This window comes from Sciurus carolinensis, chromosome 3 (genome assembly GCF_902686445.1).
Source record: "Sciurus carolinensis chromosome 3, mSciCar1.2, whole genome shotgun sequence".
NCBI lineage: Eukaryota > Metazoa > Chordata > Mammalia > Rodentia > Sciuridae > Sciurus > Sciurus carolinensis.
The window spans coordinates 116,088,179-116,107,602 of record NC_062215.1 but is presented as its reverse complement, the minus strand read 5'-3'; the positions used below and the strand labels follow the sequence as shown (position 1 = coordinate 116,107,602).

The 19,424-nt window shown below is 34.3% G+C and overlaps 1 protein-coding gene across 3 annotated transcripts in view; it reads left to right on the top strand.

Annotated features, from left to right (window-relative positions):
* Positions 1-19,424, top strand: part of LOC124979763 (sodium channel protein type 1 subunit alpha) — a 141,218-nt gene that overhangs the window by 64,944 nt on the left and 56,850 nt on the right. For all 3 annotated transcript variants that reach the window (XM_047544428.1, XM_047544427.1, XM_047544426.1), the window contains exons 3-9: positions 8,849-8,967; positions 10,948-11,037; positions 12,967-13,095; positions 14,759-14,850; positions 15,673-15,942; positions 18,317-18,380; positions 18,919-19,060. In XM_047544428.1, the coding sequence (XP_047400384.1) occupies positions 8,849-8,967; positions 10,948-11,037; positions 12,967-13,095; positions 14,759-14,850; positions 15,673-15,942; positions 18,317-18,380; positions 18,919-19,060 (906 nt within the window). The remainder of the gene's footprint in view (positions 1-8,848; positions 8,968-10,947; positions 11,038-12,966; positions 13,096-14,758; positions 14,851-15,672; positions 15,943-18,316; positions 18,381-18,918; positions 19,061-19,424) is intronic.

Genomic DNA, 19,424 nt, shown 5'->3' with positions numbered 1-19,424 from the left:
CATTTTTCCATATGTTTGTTGATTGTTTGTAGGTCTTCTTCTGTGAAGTGTCTGTTCATTTCCTTAGCCCATTTGTCGATTGGGTTATTTGTAGTCTTGGTGTTGAGTTTTTTGAGTTCTTTATAGATTCTGGAGATCAGTGCTCTATCTGAAGTATGATTGGCAAAGATTTTCTCCCACTAGGTAGGCTCTTTCCTCACATTGCTGATAGTTTCCTTTGCTGAGAGAAAGCTTTTTAGTTTGAATCTATCCCAGTTGTTGATTCTTGCTTTTATTTCTTGTGCTATGGGAGTCCTGTTGAGGAAGTCTGGTCCTAAGCCGACATGTTGAAGATCTGGACCTACTTTTTCTTCTATAAGATGCAGGGTCTCTGGTCTGATTCCGAGATCCTTAATCCATTTTGAGTTTAGTTTCATGCACGGTGAGAGATATGGGTTTAGTTTCATTCTGTTGCATATGGATTTCCAATTTTCCCAGCACCATTTGTTGAAGAGGCTATCTTTTCTCCATTGCATATTTTTGGCCCCTTTGTCTAGTATGAGAAAATTATATTTATTTGGGTTTGTGTCCGTGTCCTCTATTCTGTACCATTGATCTACCTGTCTATTTTGGTACCAATACCATGCCGTTTTTGTTACTATTGCTTTGTAGTACAGTTGAAGTTCTGGTATTGCAATATCCCCTGCTTCATTTTTCCTGCGAAGGATTGCTTTAGCAATTCTGGGTTTCTTATTCTTCCAGATGAATTTCATGACTGCTTGTTCTATTTCTGTAAGGTACATCATTGGGATTTTAATTGGAATTGCATTGAATCTGTATAGCACTTTTGGTAGTATGGCCATTTTGACAATATTAGTTCTGCCTATCCAGGAACATGGGAGATCTTTCCATCTTCTAAGGTTTTCTTTAATTTCTTTCTTTAGTGTTCTGTAGTTCTCATTGTAGAGGTCTTTCACCTCTTTTGTGAGATTGATTCCCAAGTATTTTATTTTTTTCGAGGCTATTGTGAATGGGGTAGTTTTCCTAACTTCTCTTTCTGAAGATTCATCACTTATGTATAAAAATGCATTCGATTTATGAGCATTGATCTTATATCCTGCTACTTTACTAAATTCACTTATGAGTTCTAAGAGTTTTCTGGTGGAATTTCCTGGTTCCTCTAAGTATATAATCATATCATCAGCAAATAGGGATAGTTTGAGTTCTTCTTTTCCTATTCGTATCCCTTTAATTTCTTTGGTCTGTCTAATTGCTCTGGCTAGAGTTTCAAGGATGATATTGAATAGGAGTGGTGAGAGAGGGCATCCCTGCCTTGTTCCAGATTTTAGGGGGAATGCTTTCAGTTTTTCACCATTTAGAATGATATTGGCCATGGGCTTAGCATAGATGGCCTTTACAATGTTAAGGAACGTTCCCACTATCCCTATTTTTTCTAGTGTTTTGAGCATGAAGGGGTGCTGTATTTTATCAAATGCTTTTTCTGCATCTATTGAAATAATCATGTGATTCTTGACTTTAAGTCTATTGATATGGTGAATTACATTTATTGATTTCCTGATGTTGAACCAACCTTGCATCCCTGGGATGAAACCCACTTGATCATGGTGCACTATCTTTTTAATATGTTTTTGTATGTGATTTGCTAAAATTTTGTTGAGAATTTTTGCGTCGATGTTCATTGCTAGCAGCGTTTTCAAACCCTGGCTGGCCACTTCACTGCTTGAGCATCCTCTGCCTTTGTAAGAACTAAAATCTTGGTGACTCAGTGGTCTGGATCAGCTTCTAAATGATTACAGAATTACATTTCCCACCAGCTTCTAATAGGGTGCTAACATCTTTTTTTCAAGGAGAATCAGTTCAGGAAACTTAAATTGTACAACTTCTAAAGGAAGTGGCATTTGAATTAGGATCTGAAGACCCAAAAGGAGGACAGAGATGAGTCTTCCAGGGGAAGGGAATAACATAAGAAGTCATGTAATAGGACTGAACTGTAAAATATAAGCAGAGAGTAAGATGAGGTTAGGGAGGAGGCCTGGTAGATAAAGGCAACTTTCAGTAGATCTTAAAGAATTTGAGGTGTATTTTAAAAGGAAAATTAATTCTCTAGAAGGTTGTGGGTACAGGAGTGACATGGCACACTTTATGTTGTTAAAAATCACTGTAGCTTCTCTATGGAGAACAGATTGAACAATCTGAGAAAAGAAAAATAAGTTAGAAATCTTTATGGAGGTTTGGTCTGGCATCATGACAATGGAAATGGAGAATACTAGATAGACACACAATGTAGTTTTGAGGTATAGTATTTAGGTGTCAGACTGGAGAAAGGTAGTGGCACCATTTTCTGAGATATGAAGTTTGGAAGGAAAGATATTGTACCTGAAAATTCCAATGTGAAAATTAGCATTGCTTAGAGAAATAGAAACATTCCTCTTTGTGTACATCAGATGTACAGAGACACACTACTGATTTTTTTTGTATTTATATGATAATCTAAAATTCATGAAGGATATAGATGTGTTTTATTTCATCAACAGGACAACCCAAATTTGGTATTATTATAGTCCTCCCTGTTGACATGCAGAAATTGAGGGGGAATAATTTGTTCATTATTTAAAATTTGCTCATAATTTACTCACACAGCAAGTTTACAATCAAATTGGGATTCAAGATTATTCGGAATTTCCAGTTAAAGAAAAACTGAGCATTTAATAGTGTATGGGACTCATGGTGTGTACTGAGGATACAGAGCTGAAAAATACTGCACTTTTAGATTTTATCATTTTATATTTGGTTTCTGTTTCTCCTTTCCAGGGAGGTAGAGGTCAAGGCATCAACAGCCCTGGTTGAGCAGTGCTAGCCAGGCACCTGCAGGGTTGTATCTCCAGCAGCACAATCCCTATCCCACCCAACCTGAAGCACAGAGATAAGCCATGTTACAGACTCTTCTCTGGATTCAAATTCTACTCCTCTTTACAAACTGACTTGACACATTGATCCCACAGATCCATTTTGTTAGATTCATGCAATATTTTTAAAATTTTTATTTTCCAGTATTTATAAATCAGGAGACCGCTCTCCTCTCTCTCTCTCTCTCTCTCTCTCTCTCTCTCTCTCACACACACACACACACACACACCTCCTACAAAATAATTTATATTTAGGATTTGTTTTGAAGATCAGATCTTGGCATTAATGACTCACTTGCCAAAAATTATCAAGTACCTACAGTACCAACTACAACCCACCCTCTGTGGACATTTTAGTTTGCAATCCATGTTTTAGAGACTACATGCATAATTAGATGAATCCTACATATTACAGTTGTGTGGGATGCAGACTGGTTATCCCTAGGGATGGTTATCCCTTGTTTAAAGGGACAAATTGAGAATAGAAGAGAAAAAAAAATTTAAAAACTCATGTCAGAGTCAGATAGAGAACCTGCAAGAAAACTTTCAATTCTCTAGTAAGCCAGATAAAGAGGGAAATCTTTGCTTCAATCCAAGTGTTATAATAAATGGGTAACGAAGCAGTTAAACCATTTAAAAAGTTCTCAGGAAAGAAATGGAACTTGATGCCATGGTATTGGTCCAGAATGAGAAATGTTCCCAGAAATGTGCACTAACAGGCATCTCTTGATCTTCTATACTGTTCTTCATACCCAGAACTTTGAAGCATCTCTTTTTTTGTCACATGGCTTTCATTTGTCCCTACCTGCTAGATGCTCTTCCCAAGCTAGGAGCATAGAGATGGGAAACGTAGAGTCTACCTCTTAGCAGGAGCTAGAGCCAGATTTCCCCAGCCTGTCTGACAGGAGTATGTCAAGAAGAGGGATGTATATCTTACATCCCAACTTAGAACTCTTACCATTTTCAGGTGTCACTTTCTTATACATGTCTTACACATAATGATAACATTCCATGTACCATAAATTCATAATTTTACTTTATTAAATATTACTTAGGTCTGGGTTGTAGCTCAGTGGTAGAGAATTTGCCTCGCATTTGCAAGGCCCTGGATTCAATCCCCAGCATCTCAGAGGAGGAAAAAGAAAGCATTACATAGACTTTTTGGATCTGGAGAAAAATTATATATTCCCCTCCTTTTGGAAAATATGTCCAAAGTTTAAAGTAAATGACTTCCAAATTTTCATAATATAGCTGAAAAAAAAAAACATGTTAAAAATGTTTGCCTTTTACTTTGAGCCCAAGGAATAAATTTAATTCACTATAATATTTGCTACTTTTTCATACTGTTCCTTTAATAGCTCATTTTTCTGTGTACTGGAAAGGGGTATTTATCAGTTTTTCCATGTAGATTTATTTTAAGTTAAAGCAATAAATTTGGAGTCATTCCTATTATTTGGTAATTTTCTGATAAAGTTTAGATGAAACACAAAGTCAGAGTTTATGTTTTAATTATGTCCTTTTAAAAACTTGGGTTCTATTCAATGCAGGTATGATATGTCAAAATACATTCTCATGTCATGTATAACTAAAATGAACAGATTTTTTAAAATTAAGGAAAACAACATGGGCTCTATATCGAAGTAAATGTTAAAGCAGTGGGTATATTTTAGAAATGGAAACTAGAAAATAGTGGATTATTGTATTCAATGTTCATCCCTGAGAAAAACTCATAAACAAATCACTGTCTATAAACCCAGATACAGGAAAAGATTTCAGATCATAATAAGTACTGTTTTATAAGTAATATCTGCCAAACTATTGTAACATAATTGTTTCCTTATCGACCATGCAATTAGATTGAGGGAAAAGATTTTAATCCTTGTATACAATATAGACATTGATAATTTGGTCAATTACTAATGATTTTCTTTAAAATGCTGCCTAACAAAAACAGATTGACAACTCTGCTATTGAAGATTCAGATATCTGAGTTATTTAATTAAAAAAATATACAGAATACTGTGCATCAAAAGCCATGTTTCAAACTTGTTTCAGTCATAAAATTATTCATAAGTTAAATGATGTCATGAATTTCTTATACTTCTGTTCTTTTGTAGAATGCAATTAAAACATTTGTTTTGGCCCCATAATAGGTGAATTGAGAGACCGATTTTAAGATAGTCATGGATGTACCTGAATTTTAATAAAAGGCACACTGTTTATTCTGGTAAATAAACTAGTCATGTCAATATTCAGATTAGTCTTGGAGTATAAAGGTAAACACATTTCAAACCAGATGCTGCTCTATCCACCATTTCTCCTCCAGCATCAATTTTGAACTGTTTCTTTTGTATTGAAGTGACTAAATGCAATGCAACTTATTCTTAGGAGTTGCGTAAATGCACGAAGTAGATTTAAAGAATACTAAGATATTACCATGTCACCCAATACATTCTTTTCCAAAGTCAAAACAAACAAACAAAAAGAATGATCCTCAATTGAACAGTTCTTGAATTTTGATTTGTTTAAAGTCACAAAATATTTGTTTATAGGTTAAGGTCTGGTGCTATCTGGGGTAGTCTTTGGATTTTTCCCTCTTAGAGCTCTTTTCTATGTGTAAAATACAGAAGGCAATGTTCATGAGTTTGCAAATTCTCGAGTTTCTTATTTGTTATAAGTAAACAGTGTTTCCCTCTGATTTTCTTCATCCTTCAAAACCAGCAATATCACTATTTGGAGAAACATGTGTCTGAGTTTCCTTAGGTACAAGGATCCTTGTGTTAATTCTTAACACTATAAAATGAATGGTTGACATCTTGGCTGTGTAAAAAAATGTAAAGAGGATGGATACAGACAGATGAGGGAATAAGCATCACATCAGTACAAATAGTAAATTCAAGGTTCCAGATGGAACTTACTGACATAAAAATGATAACATTTGGAATTCTACATATCGGGACACTATACAAGACTGGAAACTTTTGCTTTATTGTACATCTACTAAAAATAAATCCAGGAACACTAAAAATTGGTGAACATGAAGTTTGTACATAAAAATATGCATTTCAACACTTGAAAAACGGAGCTCTCACAGAAAAATATCCTATGAACATGGTCTTTTAATGGTGGCATTATCATCACCTTCCTGGGTAATTCTAGCAAGAATGTCTTGCCCATCTGTATATCTTCAGAAAAATTAAAGCAGACCAAACTTTGTGTAGTAGAACCTCATTAATCCATTTATAAAATCAAATTGTAACCACGTACACAACACGCATATAAGTTTTGTAAATATCAGGTTATAAAATAATCTATGCATTTTTTAGTTTGATAAATATATAAATAAAATACATCCTAGAATCAGTAAAAGGTTTCCATCTAAGACTTGAACAACTAGTAATCATGTCCATTGACCTTTAACTTTTATGCCTAAATATTAACTCATCTGTCAAAGGACTTTGGGATGAAAATTACCTGTCAGCATTAGGGTTACAATGCTTTCATTAAATTCAGCGTTTTAATTCTGACCCTTCACACTTCTTTTTCAGGTCCTTCTTTGGTAAGTTTCTTAGTCCTGCCTCTTTGACATTTTAGTGCTCAGGGAAAACTTTTCTTTCTCTTCCACCCCTTCTTGGGCCTCTCCAGTTTTGCCTTTTGCTTCACTGCCTTTTCTCTTTATTTCTGTTTTCTTCATATATTTCCTCTGCTCATGGTTTAGCCTGAGGGTGGCCTAGGAGCGGGAGTCCCAGGTGGTCTCTTCCGAGGGTGGTCCCATCTCCACAGGATGAGCCTGCTTATCTTCCTGTCTCTGAGCTGTAATCAGAACCACCTTGAGCACCCACACCCTCCAGCTCATGATTTGGGCCACCAAATCATGTACTTTCTTCTTTATTATCTCTTTGTACCAATGTATCAGTCAAATTGGTTTATAATATTATTTGAAATGAGGAGATTCTTAGTTTCAAAGTGTATGTTCTGTATTACACTTTGACTGGTTCTCCTATTCTAGACCCCATTGTTTCTACCAGATTTTGCTTGGGGAGTTTTTGAGGAAAGGAGATATGCTGTTGGTGTGAAAGGTGGACCCTAGCAGTCCAGAGTTGCCTCAGTTTTGCTCTTCTGTGCCCAGACAAGCTCATATTCCCTAGGGTAATGCATTTGCATCCCACAAGTCTGTTCATGGTTTTTGATAATTTCACAATGTCATTTAGGTACAAAAGATTGAATGAATCAGAGAAAAAAGAAGACTAAGTGCTATGCACAGGTGAACCCCGCCCCCACCCCGACTGTAAATACACTTTTTTGTGGTGAAATTTTCTGAACTTACTTCTTCACCTAGAACAGAGGAAGTGTACTCAGCCATTGGGCTTTAAGTGGAGATTCCCTAACTGTTGTGAAAGGGAGGTCTCTATTCTATAAAATGCAGTAAAATTAATTTTTTAAAAATTGAAACAAAACTCCAATGTACAAATTACAACTTCCTCCTTTTTAATTATTAGATTCAACAGACACAAATTGTAAACAAGCTGCACTCTCAAATATTTGTATTTAGTTTACAGCTGGATTTAATGATCAGCACTAGTTGAGGGATCACACACTTTCACAGAAAATTTAGGATATTTCCACCCAAACCAGTTAGGAAGTCCTATTTTTAAAGAGGAATTCAGTAAATATTTTGGGGTGATTAATCATTTGAAAATCTTATTCTATTTGAAAATGGTAGAAGGAAAAGAAATGAGAAATCTATTATTGACCTGAAGACTAAGGTAAAGAGTAAACCATTATCAAAGATTCTTAGTAGAAAATAAAGGTGAAGTTACAGTGCTATGTCTTTATGGGCTCTATGCAGATATGCATCCTAAGACTAAAAACAAAGCTTTAGACAGTAGATGAATTTACATTTAAAAAAAAAAAAAAAAGGTGGGCTGGGGTAGCTCAATGGCACAGCACTGAATGATGCCCTGGGATACATAGAAAAAACAAACATACAAACAAACTTAAAATTCTCTTCCTATAATAAGTTCTTCACAGATAAAACAACTTTCTCTTACCTTTGGCTTTGACCAAATATAAGTAAATGCCTTTAAGAGCCCTGAGTCACAATCCTTTATAACCTATTGTATGTTGCTTCTTAAATTTTTTTCTCTACACATTACAATCAAATAACTCTTATTTTTGAAATGGAATTCCATTCACATTCATGGATCCTGGGTTCTTTGAGAACTTTGAGTTTTTATTCTATGCAAAGAAATAACTACATGTAATAAAGTCAGTTAGGATTAGAATTCGATGTGTCAGCTAACTCAGAAATCCCAATACAGAATTTAGTACTGCTGCTCAACAGATACTCTCCAGGGAACTTGGCCTTCAGAAATCAATTATTGGATCACATTCATCTAACCAAAGAGTGGGTTTGATAGTGACTGGTTTTATTTTCATTTACCAGTAGAGGGATAATATTTATTTTATAAGCAAAATGGTAAAGAATATTTCAAAAAATATCAGTTCTATTGAATGATTTTGCTTTTCACAGAATTAATTTTTCAAGATATTTTAACTGGGAAAACTGAAATCATTATAAAAGGGATGTAGTGTCTTAAAAACTTTCAGAATGAAAGTGAAATGTGCACCCATTTAAGAATTCCATTTAAATAAGACATTTAAAATATTAAGAAAAATAAATAAATTCTCTTGGCTAAATGTCCTATGTACAATAGAATTGCAGGTAAGTATTAGGTAAAAGGTAAGTGATGTCATCAAATCTCCATTCTAGTAAAGAGATTCAGTGACAGTTTATCTTCATGGTGTCTACAAAAGTTACCATAGTCCTGATTTCTTGTGCAACATTGGAATTATTCATTATAGAAAATAACAGGAAAATAGGTAAAAAAGTTTAAATTGTTGACACTTTTATACTTTTGTGTTGTGTTCCTATCTTACAGACTTTTATAGTATTGAATAAAGGGAAGGCCATCTTCCGGTTCAGTGCCACCTCTGCCCTGTACATTTTAACTCCCTTCAATCCTCTTAGGAAAATAGCTATTAAGATTTTGGTACATTCATATCCTTTTTCAAGTGATTAATATTAACTATTTTACCTAATCTGTAAGTGCTTTATAGCTAAATATAAAATTAAGTTATTCATATTCTATAGCTTTTATCACTCATTTTGCACCTTTTGTCATTATGTCTTAAAGTGGACTAAGGACATAGATCTCATGGAAACTTATAAAGTCCTTAACATTACATATATGTATATGTATCTATGCATAGTTGTTACCTTTCTAAAATACTTGCATATATTGAGTCCTACAAATATAGTACAAAAGAACTATCTTTTATCTTTATCATCTTTGTACAAAGATGTGTAGAACTTCACTGATAATTTTTGTAAAGGAAGTACTGGAATAGTGACTGAATTTCAAATTTAAGCCACTGAATTAGGATTCAGTCATATAAAACTGATTGCTTACTAAAGACTTTGGAAGTTAATGAAAGAGAGACTATTTCCAAATGGTCGTAGGGGGGTTTGACTTTGTGATTCCTACTGATTTAAAAAGTCCAATGCAACTAAATTCATCTGTTGATATTTATCAGTGAAAACTTCATTTCTTATTGTGTTTCATTTGGTGGTTTTGGTAATAACAAATACAGAAATACTATTGTAAACATTATAAGATCATACTGTCTGATTTTAACAAAAAGATTCTAAAATCTAAAAGGCTGGGATGAAGGTGGTTCAGCTCAGAGGCAGAGCACTTGCTTAGCAATCTCAGGCAAGGCCCTGGGTTTGAGCTCCCTCACCTCAAACAAGACAAAGGACAACAGTGAAACAGAACAACAACTAAAACACAACTGAAAGACCATTCTATTTTAAATTGATTGTAAGAGATATAAATATGCTGTTATTAAAACTGAAATATTTGAAATTAAAAGTTATATGTTCAGGGTTTTTACACTTAGATGTTTCCTATCTTAGCTTGTATCCCTAGTGCCATCATGTGGTCATTTGATGGAAACTTCCTTTTTCAGTTGATGGAAAATTTTCATTTGGGCAGTAAACTGTAGTGGAAAGAATATTGTATCTGAAGACAGAAAACCTGTGTTCTGTAGTCCTGGGCCAAGTTATCTAATTTCTGTAGAGTATAGGCCTTATTTCTCTGATTTCTAAATGTAGTGATAAGACTTGTTTTCTAAGGTCCCTGCCAAAGCTACAACTCCATGATGGCTTCCTCATTTGTTTTAGCTAGCACTTAGAGCATCTTTCCTTATACACAGGCACTGTTCCAAGAATTTCACACACATTAACTCACTTAACTTGCACACCAGAATGATGAAATCTCTTCATTATCAGCTCCACTTTATCAAAGTAAATGGAGACACAGGGAGGTTTAATAGCACAGAGAGGTAAAGTGACCACTAGAGGTCACTTTGCCATGTTGAATTTTAGTTATATTCACATCATGTTAAAGTTTTGACCTTCAGGAATATTCACTTTTCATCTTATCCAGTGCTGCTGCACTTGTATAAACTCAGTCAAAACTGAACATCCCAACACTTAGTATCATGCTGTCTTTGACCAAAAACAAGTTTTCACATGTTGAAATATATTGGATAACATGTATTGAAGGAATTTCAATAGTATAGATATGTATCTTCCCTCAACAATTTGCTATTTGAATTAGTTCAAGTTAATACTCTCTGTTCAAATACTATGCAACTCCAGATGACACAAAAAGTCTTCCCACCAAAGTTCTCTGAGAGGTGAATACATTGGTTTAATAATATTTGCAAAACCAACACCGTATACCAACAGAATAGTGCTTCTCATGCATTATTTCATTTAATGTAAACAACTATTCTGTGAAAGTGATATTACCCACATTTTAGAGATAAAGAAACTGAGATTTAAAGATATTAAATGACTTTCCCAGGGTATGTTTATCACTGAGTCCTGGTTGAACTGTAGTTTGGGCTTTTCAATGTTAGTTTTATGTAATAGTTGGATTTATATTTTGTGTGTTCCTTAACAATAACCTACATTATTCAGCATGCTAATTATGTGCACTATTTTGACAAACTGTGTGTTTATGACAATGAGTAACCCTCCAGAATGGACAAAGAATGTAGAGTAAGTTCAACTTCTGTATTTATGTACATATATATATATATATATATATATAGAGAGAGAGAGAGAGAGAGATATACACACACACATATACATATATACAAAACTTTGGATTTTGCATAATGTATCCATGTATTTGTCATAATGTATCTATTAGATAAAATTGAAGAGCACTTTTATTAAAACCATGTTAGACACAGTTATGAAACAAGAAGACAATAGGTTTTGGCCCTCAGACTTGCTGGTGTTAGATCTCATCTCTCTCTTTCACCTGTACTTGATGGTCACCATAAGTCCATCATTCTTGGACATGCACCATTTTTCCTGTAGAATTAACATATCCAGAGAAAATGTATTGAAATAAATTGTAGAAGAGGTCCAATATGATGGATCTTCAGTCCAATTCAATTCCAGATTACCCATTTTGTCCCATTGTCCCAGGTATAGAACATCTATAAAAACTTAAATGGAGCAAAAAATGTACCACTTATGGTAACTTTGAAATAATATTTGAATATTTTTATGTTATTGAAACCTTGGGACTTACGGATTAATTCAGTGAGTTAAGAATCAAGGGCAAGTTATAAATGCCATAAGAAGATAATGTTGAACCTCAGAAGTTTTCAATTCCATCAGCAATGTCCACCTCATATGAGGCCTATATCATTTTCAAGTGTGGTCACAAAAAATTTGCCAAAAACAAAAACAAAACTCCAAAATTTCAGGATTGTGAAACTTGAAAATTTTAGTGGACAGAAAGCTAAACTAATGGAGGTGAAAGTTTGGGTAGTATTTTTTTTAAAAAACTGGCAGCATTACCAATAATACTGGTGGTCTCTCTGCCTGGGATATCTCTGAGGGCATAAAACCCAGCTGTGTACTAAGTGCAGACCCTGCTGCTCTGGGCCTCACTGTTGTACCTGCCCATGCTGTCTGTGTTGAAATCCCTGCTACTCTGGGGCCACTTCACTTACCACTAGAGAAGTGTTCCCAAGCTCTTCTTCCCTTCCTGGATGTGTCCAAGATGGAACCAATAAGTAAATGGAGAGATTCTGGAGAAAATAAAAACTTTCTATACCAAGAGTTCCTAAAGCATTGAAGTTAACAAGTGAGAAACCACAGGTCTTCAATTACTCTCTAGTTTTTGTGATTTTATGCTACCTTCAAACTCCTGTTTCTGAATAGAAGTTTTAAACACTGGAAATATCTAAGTTTTTGAATAATCACCAAATTTTGTTCTAGAGTAAATTTTCACCTCTTATAACCTTAGAATTATCTCCTTTGATTTTCTTTTAATTGTGATTCATTGGACACAAATGGAGTATAACTATCGTCTCTCTGGTTGTACACGAAATAGTCATACCATTTGTGTAATTGCCCACAGCTAACATCATTCTAAAAGGAGAAAAACTGAAAGCATCATCCTTTGATTTTAATGAAGTCCTTTTCCAAGAAAATTTAGCCTATCTTGAAGAAAGAGAGATGTAAGACTTGCTAATTTATCAATGTCTTCTCATTCTTAAAACATCATGGAGGTTAAGGGTTTTTTTAAATTATTTTGTTTTGTAAGAGAAAAATCCTTCTATGGTTCTATTATTGATTGGCTACTCTATCATATGAACTCAGTAGCTGCTTCTCAGGAAGCTCTATTCATTTTTGCCAATACCCAGACATGTCAGACAGTAGCTAGATTGATTTTACACAGCATATATTTCTCACAGTGCTCTTAGGACACTTTAAATACACCTCTTCATATGTTAGGGAGTTGAATTTAAATTTACCACTGTGTCTTATTTCTTTGTAAATAAAATCAAGCTGCATAATTTCCTGGTTTTAGTATTCATCTGTTCCACTGAGAGAGGTATAAAGAGTTGATATGCTCTGAAAGAAAACTATTACTCTATCGGTTCTTCCTTGGATGCTTGTTTCTAGGTACACCTTCACAGGAATATATACCTTTGAATCACTTATAAAAATTATTGCAAGGGGTTTCTGTTTAGAAGATTTTACTTTCCTTCGAGATCCATGGAACTGGCTTGATTTCACTGTTATTACATTTGCGTAAGTGTCTTTTTTGAAACTTCAAAGAGAATATAGTTTGGCTTTCTATTAGTACTTATGATTTAAAAGAAGAGGCTTGATTTAGTATTCAGAATATATTGGCATGATTTACGCATTTAGGTTCTGTATTTACACCACAGAGGTGTAAGTGGCATTTCACTAGACTTGAAGGCTTTTCAATAGTTTGAAATAAAATTTTCACAGGAAATAAACATCTGTCATCAAATTTCATATCTGCCTTTCTTCCAAAATACAAACACATGCACACTCACACCCCCAAAAATATAAAAGCACAACAGAATTTCATATGTCTTTGAAAAATGACTTTAAAGAATCAGGTAAAGACAATTCTACTAGTTCCATAAACTTACCTTACCCATTTTACATTCTCTCTATACCTTCATTTATTAGTCTGGTAAAATAATAAAAGGTAAATATCTACTAGTATCAGAAAACTCTGAAAATCAAACTAACCAGATAAAAGAAGGCATTTGATATAATATGAAACTGATAAATTATTATTATTTCATGAGTAAATGGATATTTAAGACTTTATAAACATACTCTGTCTCTATTTCTCTTTTGATCCTTTTTCTGTCTTTTCTCTTTTCTCTTTTTTGCCTTCTTCATCTCTTTCTTTACCCTCAACGCAAGCTTCTTATCCTAATATCCTATCCATTTACACTCAGTAATGTGCACAATTCCTGCATTCCTCGTGGTAAACTTCCCTAGAAAGAGACCCAAACAAATAGTGGAAAGTCTTTCACGATTGGTGAAGTGGTATGTGGAGCACGGTGGACCAACACACTCCTTGCCCTCATTCCGCCTTTGGGAGTCGACTTTCTTGACCTCTTGCAGGTGTAATGTGGTGGAGAGAATGAAAAGAAGTGGCAGCAATATACTCAGAGCTCCAGATGCTGCCTGTCTGGTCTTACTTTCGTCTCTGAGCACGATGATCCAATTCTTCACCATGCCCTCCAGCCACAGCTCAAAAGAAGCTATATTGGTACTTCTGTTTCTTGAGAATGAAATAACAATAATGGCAGGAGCAGTATTGGACCCCATAAAAATATTGTTACTAATTTGCCTAACTTTTGCTTAAACATTGCACTAGAAAAACCTTATCTTATAGATAAAGACAATAAAGCAATCTGCCTTTTCATACTTGGATGATTTCACTATTTTTCTAAATGAAATCCTGAAATCGTAGCCAAGATTTATTTCTTTTTATTTAATTCTAAATTACTCAGACGCTAATTATATTGCTTTCAAAATGGCAACAGGGGTGAATACCTTAAAAAGTTTACATTTAGTTATTGATCTTAAATTATGAAAACAAAGCCACAGTGATAGACCCCAATGTCTAATTTGCCACTTACAATATTCATCATTTAAAATTACCATGAAGGTCTCTATAAAAGACTCAAACGAGCAATATGAATTCTGCTTAAGCCTTGAGTAACTGATTTTAGTCAATAGGTTTATAACAGAATTTGTAAACCTAGGTAATTTTTCAGCTCTTTGCACTTTCAGAATCTTGAGAACTTTGAAAATTATTTTTGTAATTCCAGGTAAGGAGTGATTAAGGTGAAGTATAGGCTCCTTGTATCTACAACTCTTTGTCTCTTGTTACTGTGTCTGTGTGTGAACTCCCCTACTACAGATATGTAACAGAGTTTGTGGACCTGGGTAACGTCTCAGCGTTGAGAACATTCAGAGTCCTCCGAGCACTGAAAACGATCTCAGTTATTCCAGGTGAGAGTGGGGTTCAATACTCATTGAACCCATTGTGCTTGTCAGGATCTGCCTCTTTGCTTTACATTCAGCATTATAGAAAGTCAAAAATTATAAGTAGGGTGTTTCACAGAAAAATATTCTCCTTGTCTGAATGTGAGTTTTTTCCAGTCTTGGAGCTGAATGATCTCTTGCATGATACTGTAATATGCCATCTGTATGTTTGCCCTTAGATATGTTATATTTTTGTCAGATCAGTTTTACTGAGGAATTATTCCCTGTTGAATATGTCGATCTTCAGTTTCTTATTCATTATAATGACTGAAGCCTATATGTAAACAATGTAAGTCTTCTAAATCTTTCACAAACAAGACAAGGGATAAGATAAAAAGAATAGCATGAGTATGAATGGAGGATTTATGTTAAAGTGAAATTATACTCTAAACCACCTCCAGTTTTATAGCAAAACCTCTCCTACTTGGAATTTAAACATATTTATTCAAGTCATTTGTTATAAAATGGACAACTGACCCTCATGAAAATGTGGGCAAATTTCAAGAACAAGGAGTAGAAAAACAAGACCCCTTCCTTAATATAGACTTCCTGAAGACTATGACCCTTTTGTTATTTTCTCTTATCTTAATGCAATGTGAATTTAAATTTCATTGTTTGCATCATTACTTTTCTGCAGTTCATCTTCATAAGCTATCAGCATTCTATGAAGTGTCACCCTCTTCTAACATTGTAGGCGTTTATGAACTCTGTGTTTTCAAGAGAACTGTGTGAAGCTTTTATTATTCTAGGTTGGTTAAGTCTTCATAGTAATGGGCTTCCTTCTTTCAGGCCTGAAGACCATCGTGGGGGCCCTGATCCAGTCCGTGAAGAAGCTCTCGGATGTCATGATCTTGACTGTGTTCTGCCTCAGTGTGTTTGCTCTGATAGGCCTGCAGCTCTTCATGGGCAACCTGAGAAATAAATGTGTACAGTGGCCTCCCACCAATGCTTCTCTGGAGGAGCATAGTATAGAGAAGAATATAACTGTGAATAACAATGGCACACTTGTAAACGAAACTTTGATTGAGTTTGACTGGAAATCATACATTCAAGATGAAAGTAAGAATTGCTGATATGTTTATTTATTCTTTTCATTGTTGACCTGCCTTTTATCTAGGCATGGATAATTAAAAATGATCATGTAAGTGGTAGTAAACTCTTTGAAAATTACTTAATCAAATTACTTAAAATTTTTAAAATTACATTTTTATTTGACATGAATTTTTCCCTGAACTTTTTTTTTGTCACTGGTTATTGAACCCACAGTCTTATGCATATAAGGCAAGCACTATTCCACAGAGATACATCCCTAATTTTTCCTCTGAATTTTAAATAATCTCTGGAATGAGTTTTAAAGAAGAATTTTGTTCATCATCTTGCCAGTGATTTGCTATTACATTATTTTTCTAATTGATAAGTGTTCTAATTTTGACTCCCAAATGTCAACTTCTATTGTATTGGCATGTGGGAGGCTCAAGATAATTTTCTCAGGATCTTTTGGCTCTACATACTTCCTATGTCAGTTGAGACAATTGAAGGAGAATAAGGTGTGAAAATCCTTTGTAAATTCCAAAGTATTATATACTATAACCTATTAAACATTAACTACAGAGTTGCAGGAACATTGCCAGAATACTGAGGAAAATAGTGGTGATAACATATGGCTTGATAATGCTTACAATTGTCTTTATTATTTTATGGAAATCAAGTGAGACCTAAAGATAAGTATTCCTCTATTTGAAAAGGACTACATCAAAAGGAAGAAAATTATTGTCAATTAAGCTTCAGGAGAGAGTAATAGAAAATTTCAGATAAATCAGTGAGGTTACGGGAATTGCTTTATTTTTATTTCAAGCACTTAGACAAAATAGTCAAACACTGAAATAGTATGTTCTAGAAGGATGGAAAAATAATTGGCCTAATAAACTTTCTCTTTAAAAGTGACAATAAAAGTAAGAAAAATTTCTCCTATCTTTAATTTTAGAATCTGCTGGTAGCAGTATTTCAAAAGCAGGGAGTCTGAACATGATTCATCGAAAAAGGAAATGTCCTTATAAGGAAAAATACTAAATATACAAAACTTAGACTGCAAATATGCTTACATGAAGCTATACCTTTATTATTTTAAGATGATGAGTAATACTTTGGAAATAATGAAAGGAAGAAAAACCTTCAGTGAATGACTGTGTGGAACAAGTTGGATTTGTCATAGAACATTACTGGTGCTTTGATAATTCTTAAAGTAGTGATAGCATAATAAAAGGATAAAGACACATAATGAGTATCTCCTTATAAATTGGAGAAATACCTTGGTTTGGTACAAATTAACTCTTCCAGGATATTTAAACAAATAATTTGCAAACAGTTGGGAATCTCCAGGTTAAGAAAAATGCCTGAGGAGCAATGTCAGAGACAGTCAAATGTGCCTTATTCAGTCCATGTGATGTAAGTCCATCGCTGTGACCAACTCCTGAAATCTGTTGTGTGTTTGCTTTTTATCTAAGTTGAAGATTCTGTCTGAAGATATCACTTAGGACTTACTGTTTATGGTGAAAATTTACTGGGCTATTTCTCTTACCCTTAAAGAAATCAAGAATATCTGAGGTTATTCTCAACTTTAAAAATCTAGGATTCTTGTTTTGCTCTGATGATACTCCACTTTTTGTGAAAAGTTATTTCAAACCAAATGCAAATACAAATAAGATGAATCATCTTTAAAAGTGATAGACAATTAAAGTCAATGAAATTAAAAATAAGCATCATAACTGAAAAGGTTTTTTTTCTTTGAGTTAAGGTTTTTAGGTCATTGAATTTAAAAGACTTTATTCATAAACACAAGATATAAAAAATTCATTCTGAAGTTATCACAGCCCTTTCATGGTGTTTGATTTCAATTGAAAACTTAAAAATCCTATGCTTTGTCAATTTGTCTATGTTTAAAGAAGTCAAACTCAGGCACAGTAGCACATGCCTATAATCCCAGTTACTTGAATGAGAGGGAAGGAGTTGGCAAGTTCAAGGTCAGCCCTGGCAACATATCAAGATCCTGTATCAAAATAAAAAAATAAAAAGTGGTGGAGGTATAGCTCAGTGAAGGAGCACTTGCCTTGTGTGTGTGAGGCCTTGGATTGCATTTCTAGTATGGGGGGGGGAGGTCAGTGGTGAAAACGTACTGATTTTTTTAAAATATGCTAGTACCTGAGTCTATCACTAGTTTTATATTAATAGTAAAAAAAAAAAAAATTGCACCATTAAGTATCTAATGCCCTTAATATAATATCTAGTATTGGGAGGGAGAAGGGGCAAATACTGTTCTTGAATGAATGATATGTTATACTTAAGTGAACCTAAAAGTAGAACCTGATATCCTGTCTCATTTTAGAATTTTTAACACAAAAAAATGCTTGTTACTGACTTTCTTTTTTTCAAACAGGATATCATTATTTCCTGGAGGGTTTTATAGATGCACTATTATGTGGAAACAGCTCCGATGCAGGGTAAGCCATTAATCTCTGTGTGTTTGTGGATGTGGGTGTATATATACAGATATGTGTACCTCTTTATCTGTAGAAACTGACTGATAAAAGTCAACTAATTTATTCATCCTGATTTGCTACAATTCAGGTTATTTACAAAGCACAAGGTTATTTAAATTACTAGTTAAGCTTTTCTTGTAAAGTAAGAATACTTTTAGCCATAAAACTGTTTCACTTAGGTAAGTATATCCAGCTAGGAGTCCACTCTGGAGAACTCAGATGTAGGGAAAAGGAAATAGACATGTGAAAATGCTAATCCTAAACAGAAAACATTTTTGTTAATGTTGTTAGAGATGCTATACCATCTAATTTAATGACAACAAGTGACTAATAAAGTTACATTGTCAAAAATTGGGAATTATATCAATTAGTTATCAATCATACTATTATTCTTTGAAATAGCAAGTCTTCCTGGTCAGATAATGTTCTAAGGGTAAAATTCTACCAGAATGAAAAGGCACTAGAATGTTTTATAATTCTTTCTTTTCCCTATTTACAGCCAGTGTCCAGAAGGATACGTGTGTGTAAAAGCTGGTAGAAACCCTAACTATGGTTACACAAGCTTTGATACCTTTAGTTGGGCATTTTTGTCTCTGTTTCGGCTAATGACTCAGGACTTCTGGGAAAATCTTTATCAACTGGTGAGAATCTGAAGCAATGTACACTGTATTTAAGTTGAAGGAACATAGACTGAGTTATGAAAATCAAACCACGGCATAATGTGGTAGAGAGAGCAGAACTTGAAATCCAGAGATTTGAGTTCCTCTATCTTATTGATTATAATACGTATTAAGCAAAATAATACCAAGGATATTCTTCCATTCTCCCTGACTCAAATACTATTTCTTACCCTCTCTGAGACACGTTCTCTGAACCAGAAGCCACAACCTCCCGTTGGCCCTGTATCCTACGGGTGGGAGGAGATGAAAAGGAGGTAGATGTACAAACACCTCTGGTTTCTTCTTTAACTTTCATCAAAGTCTCAGCTTTGTGATGGAGGTCTCC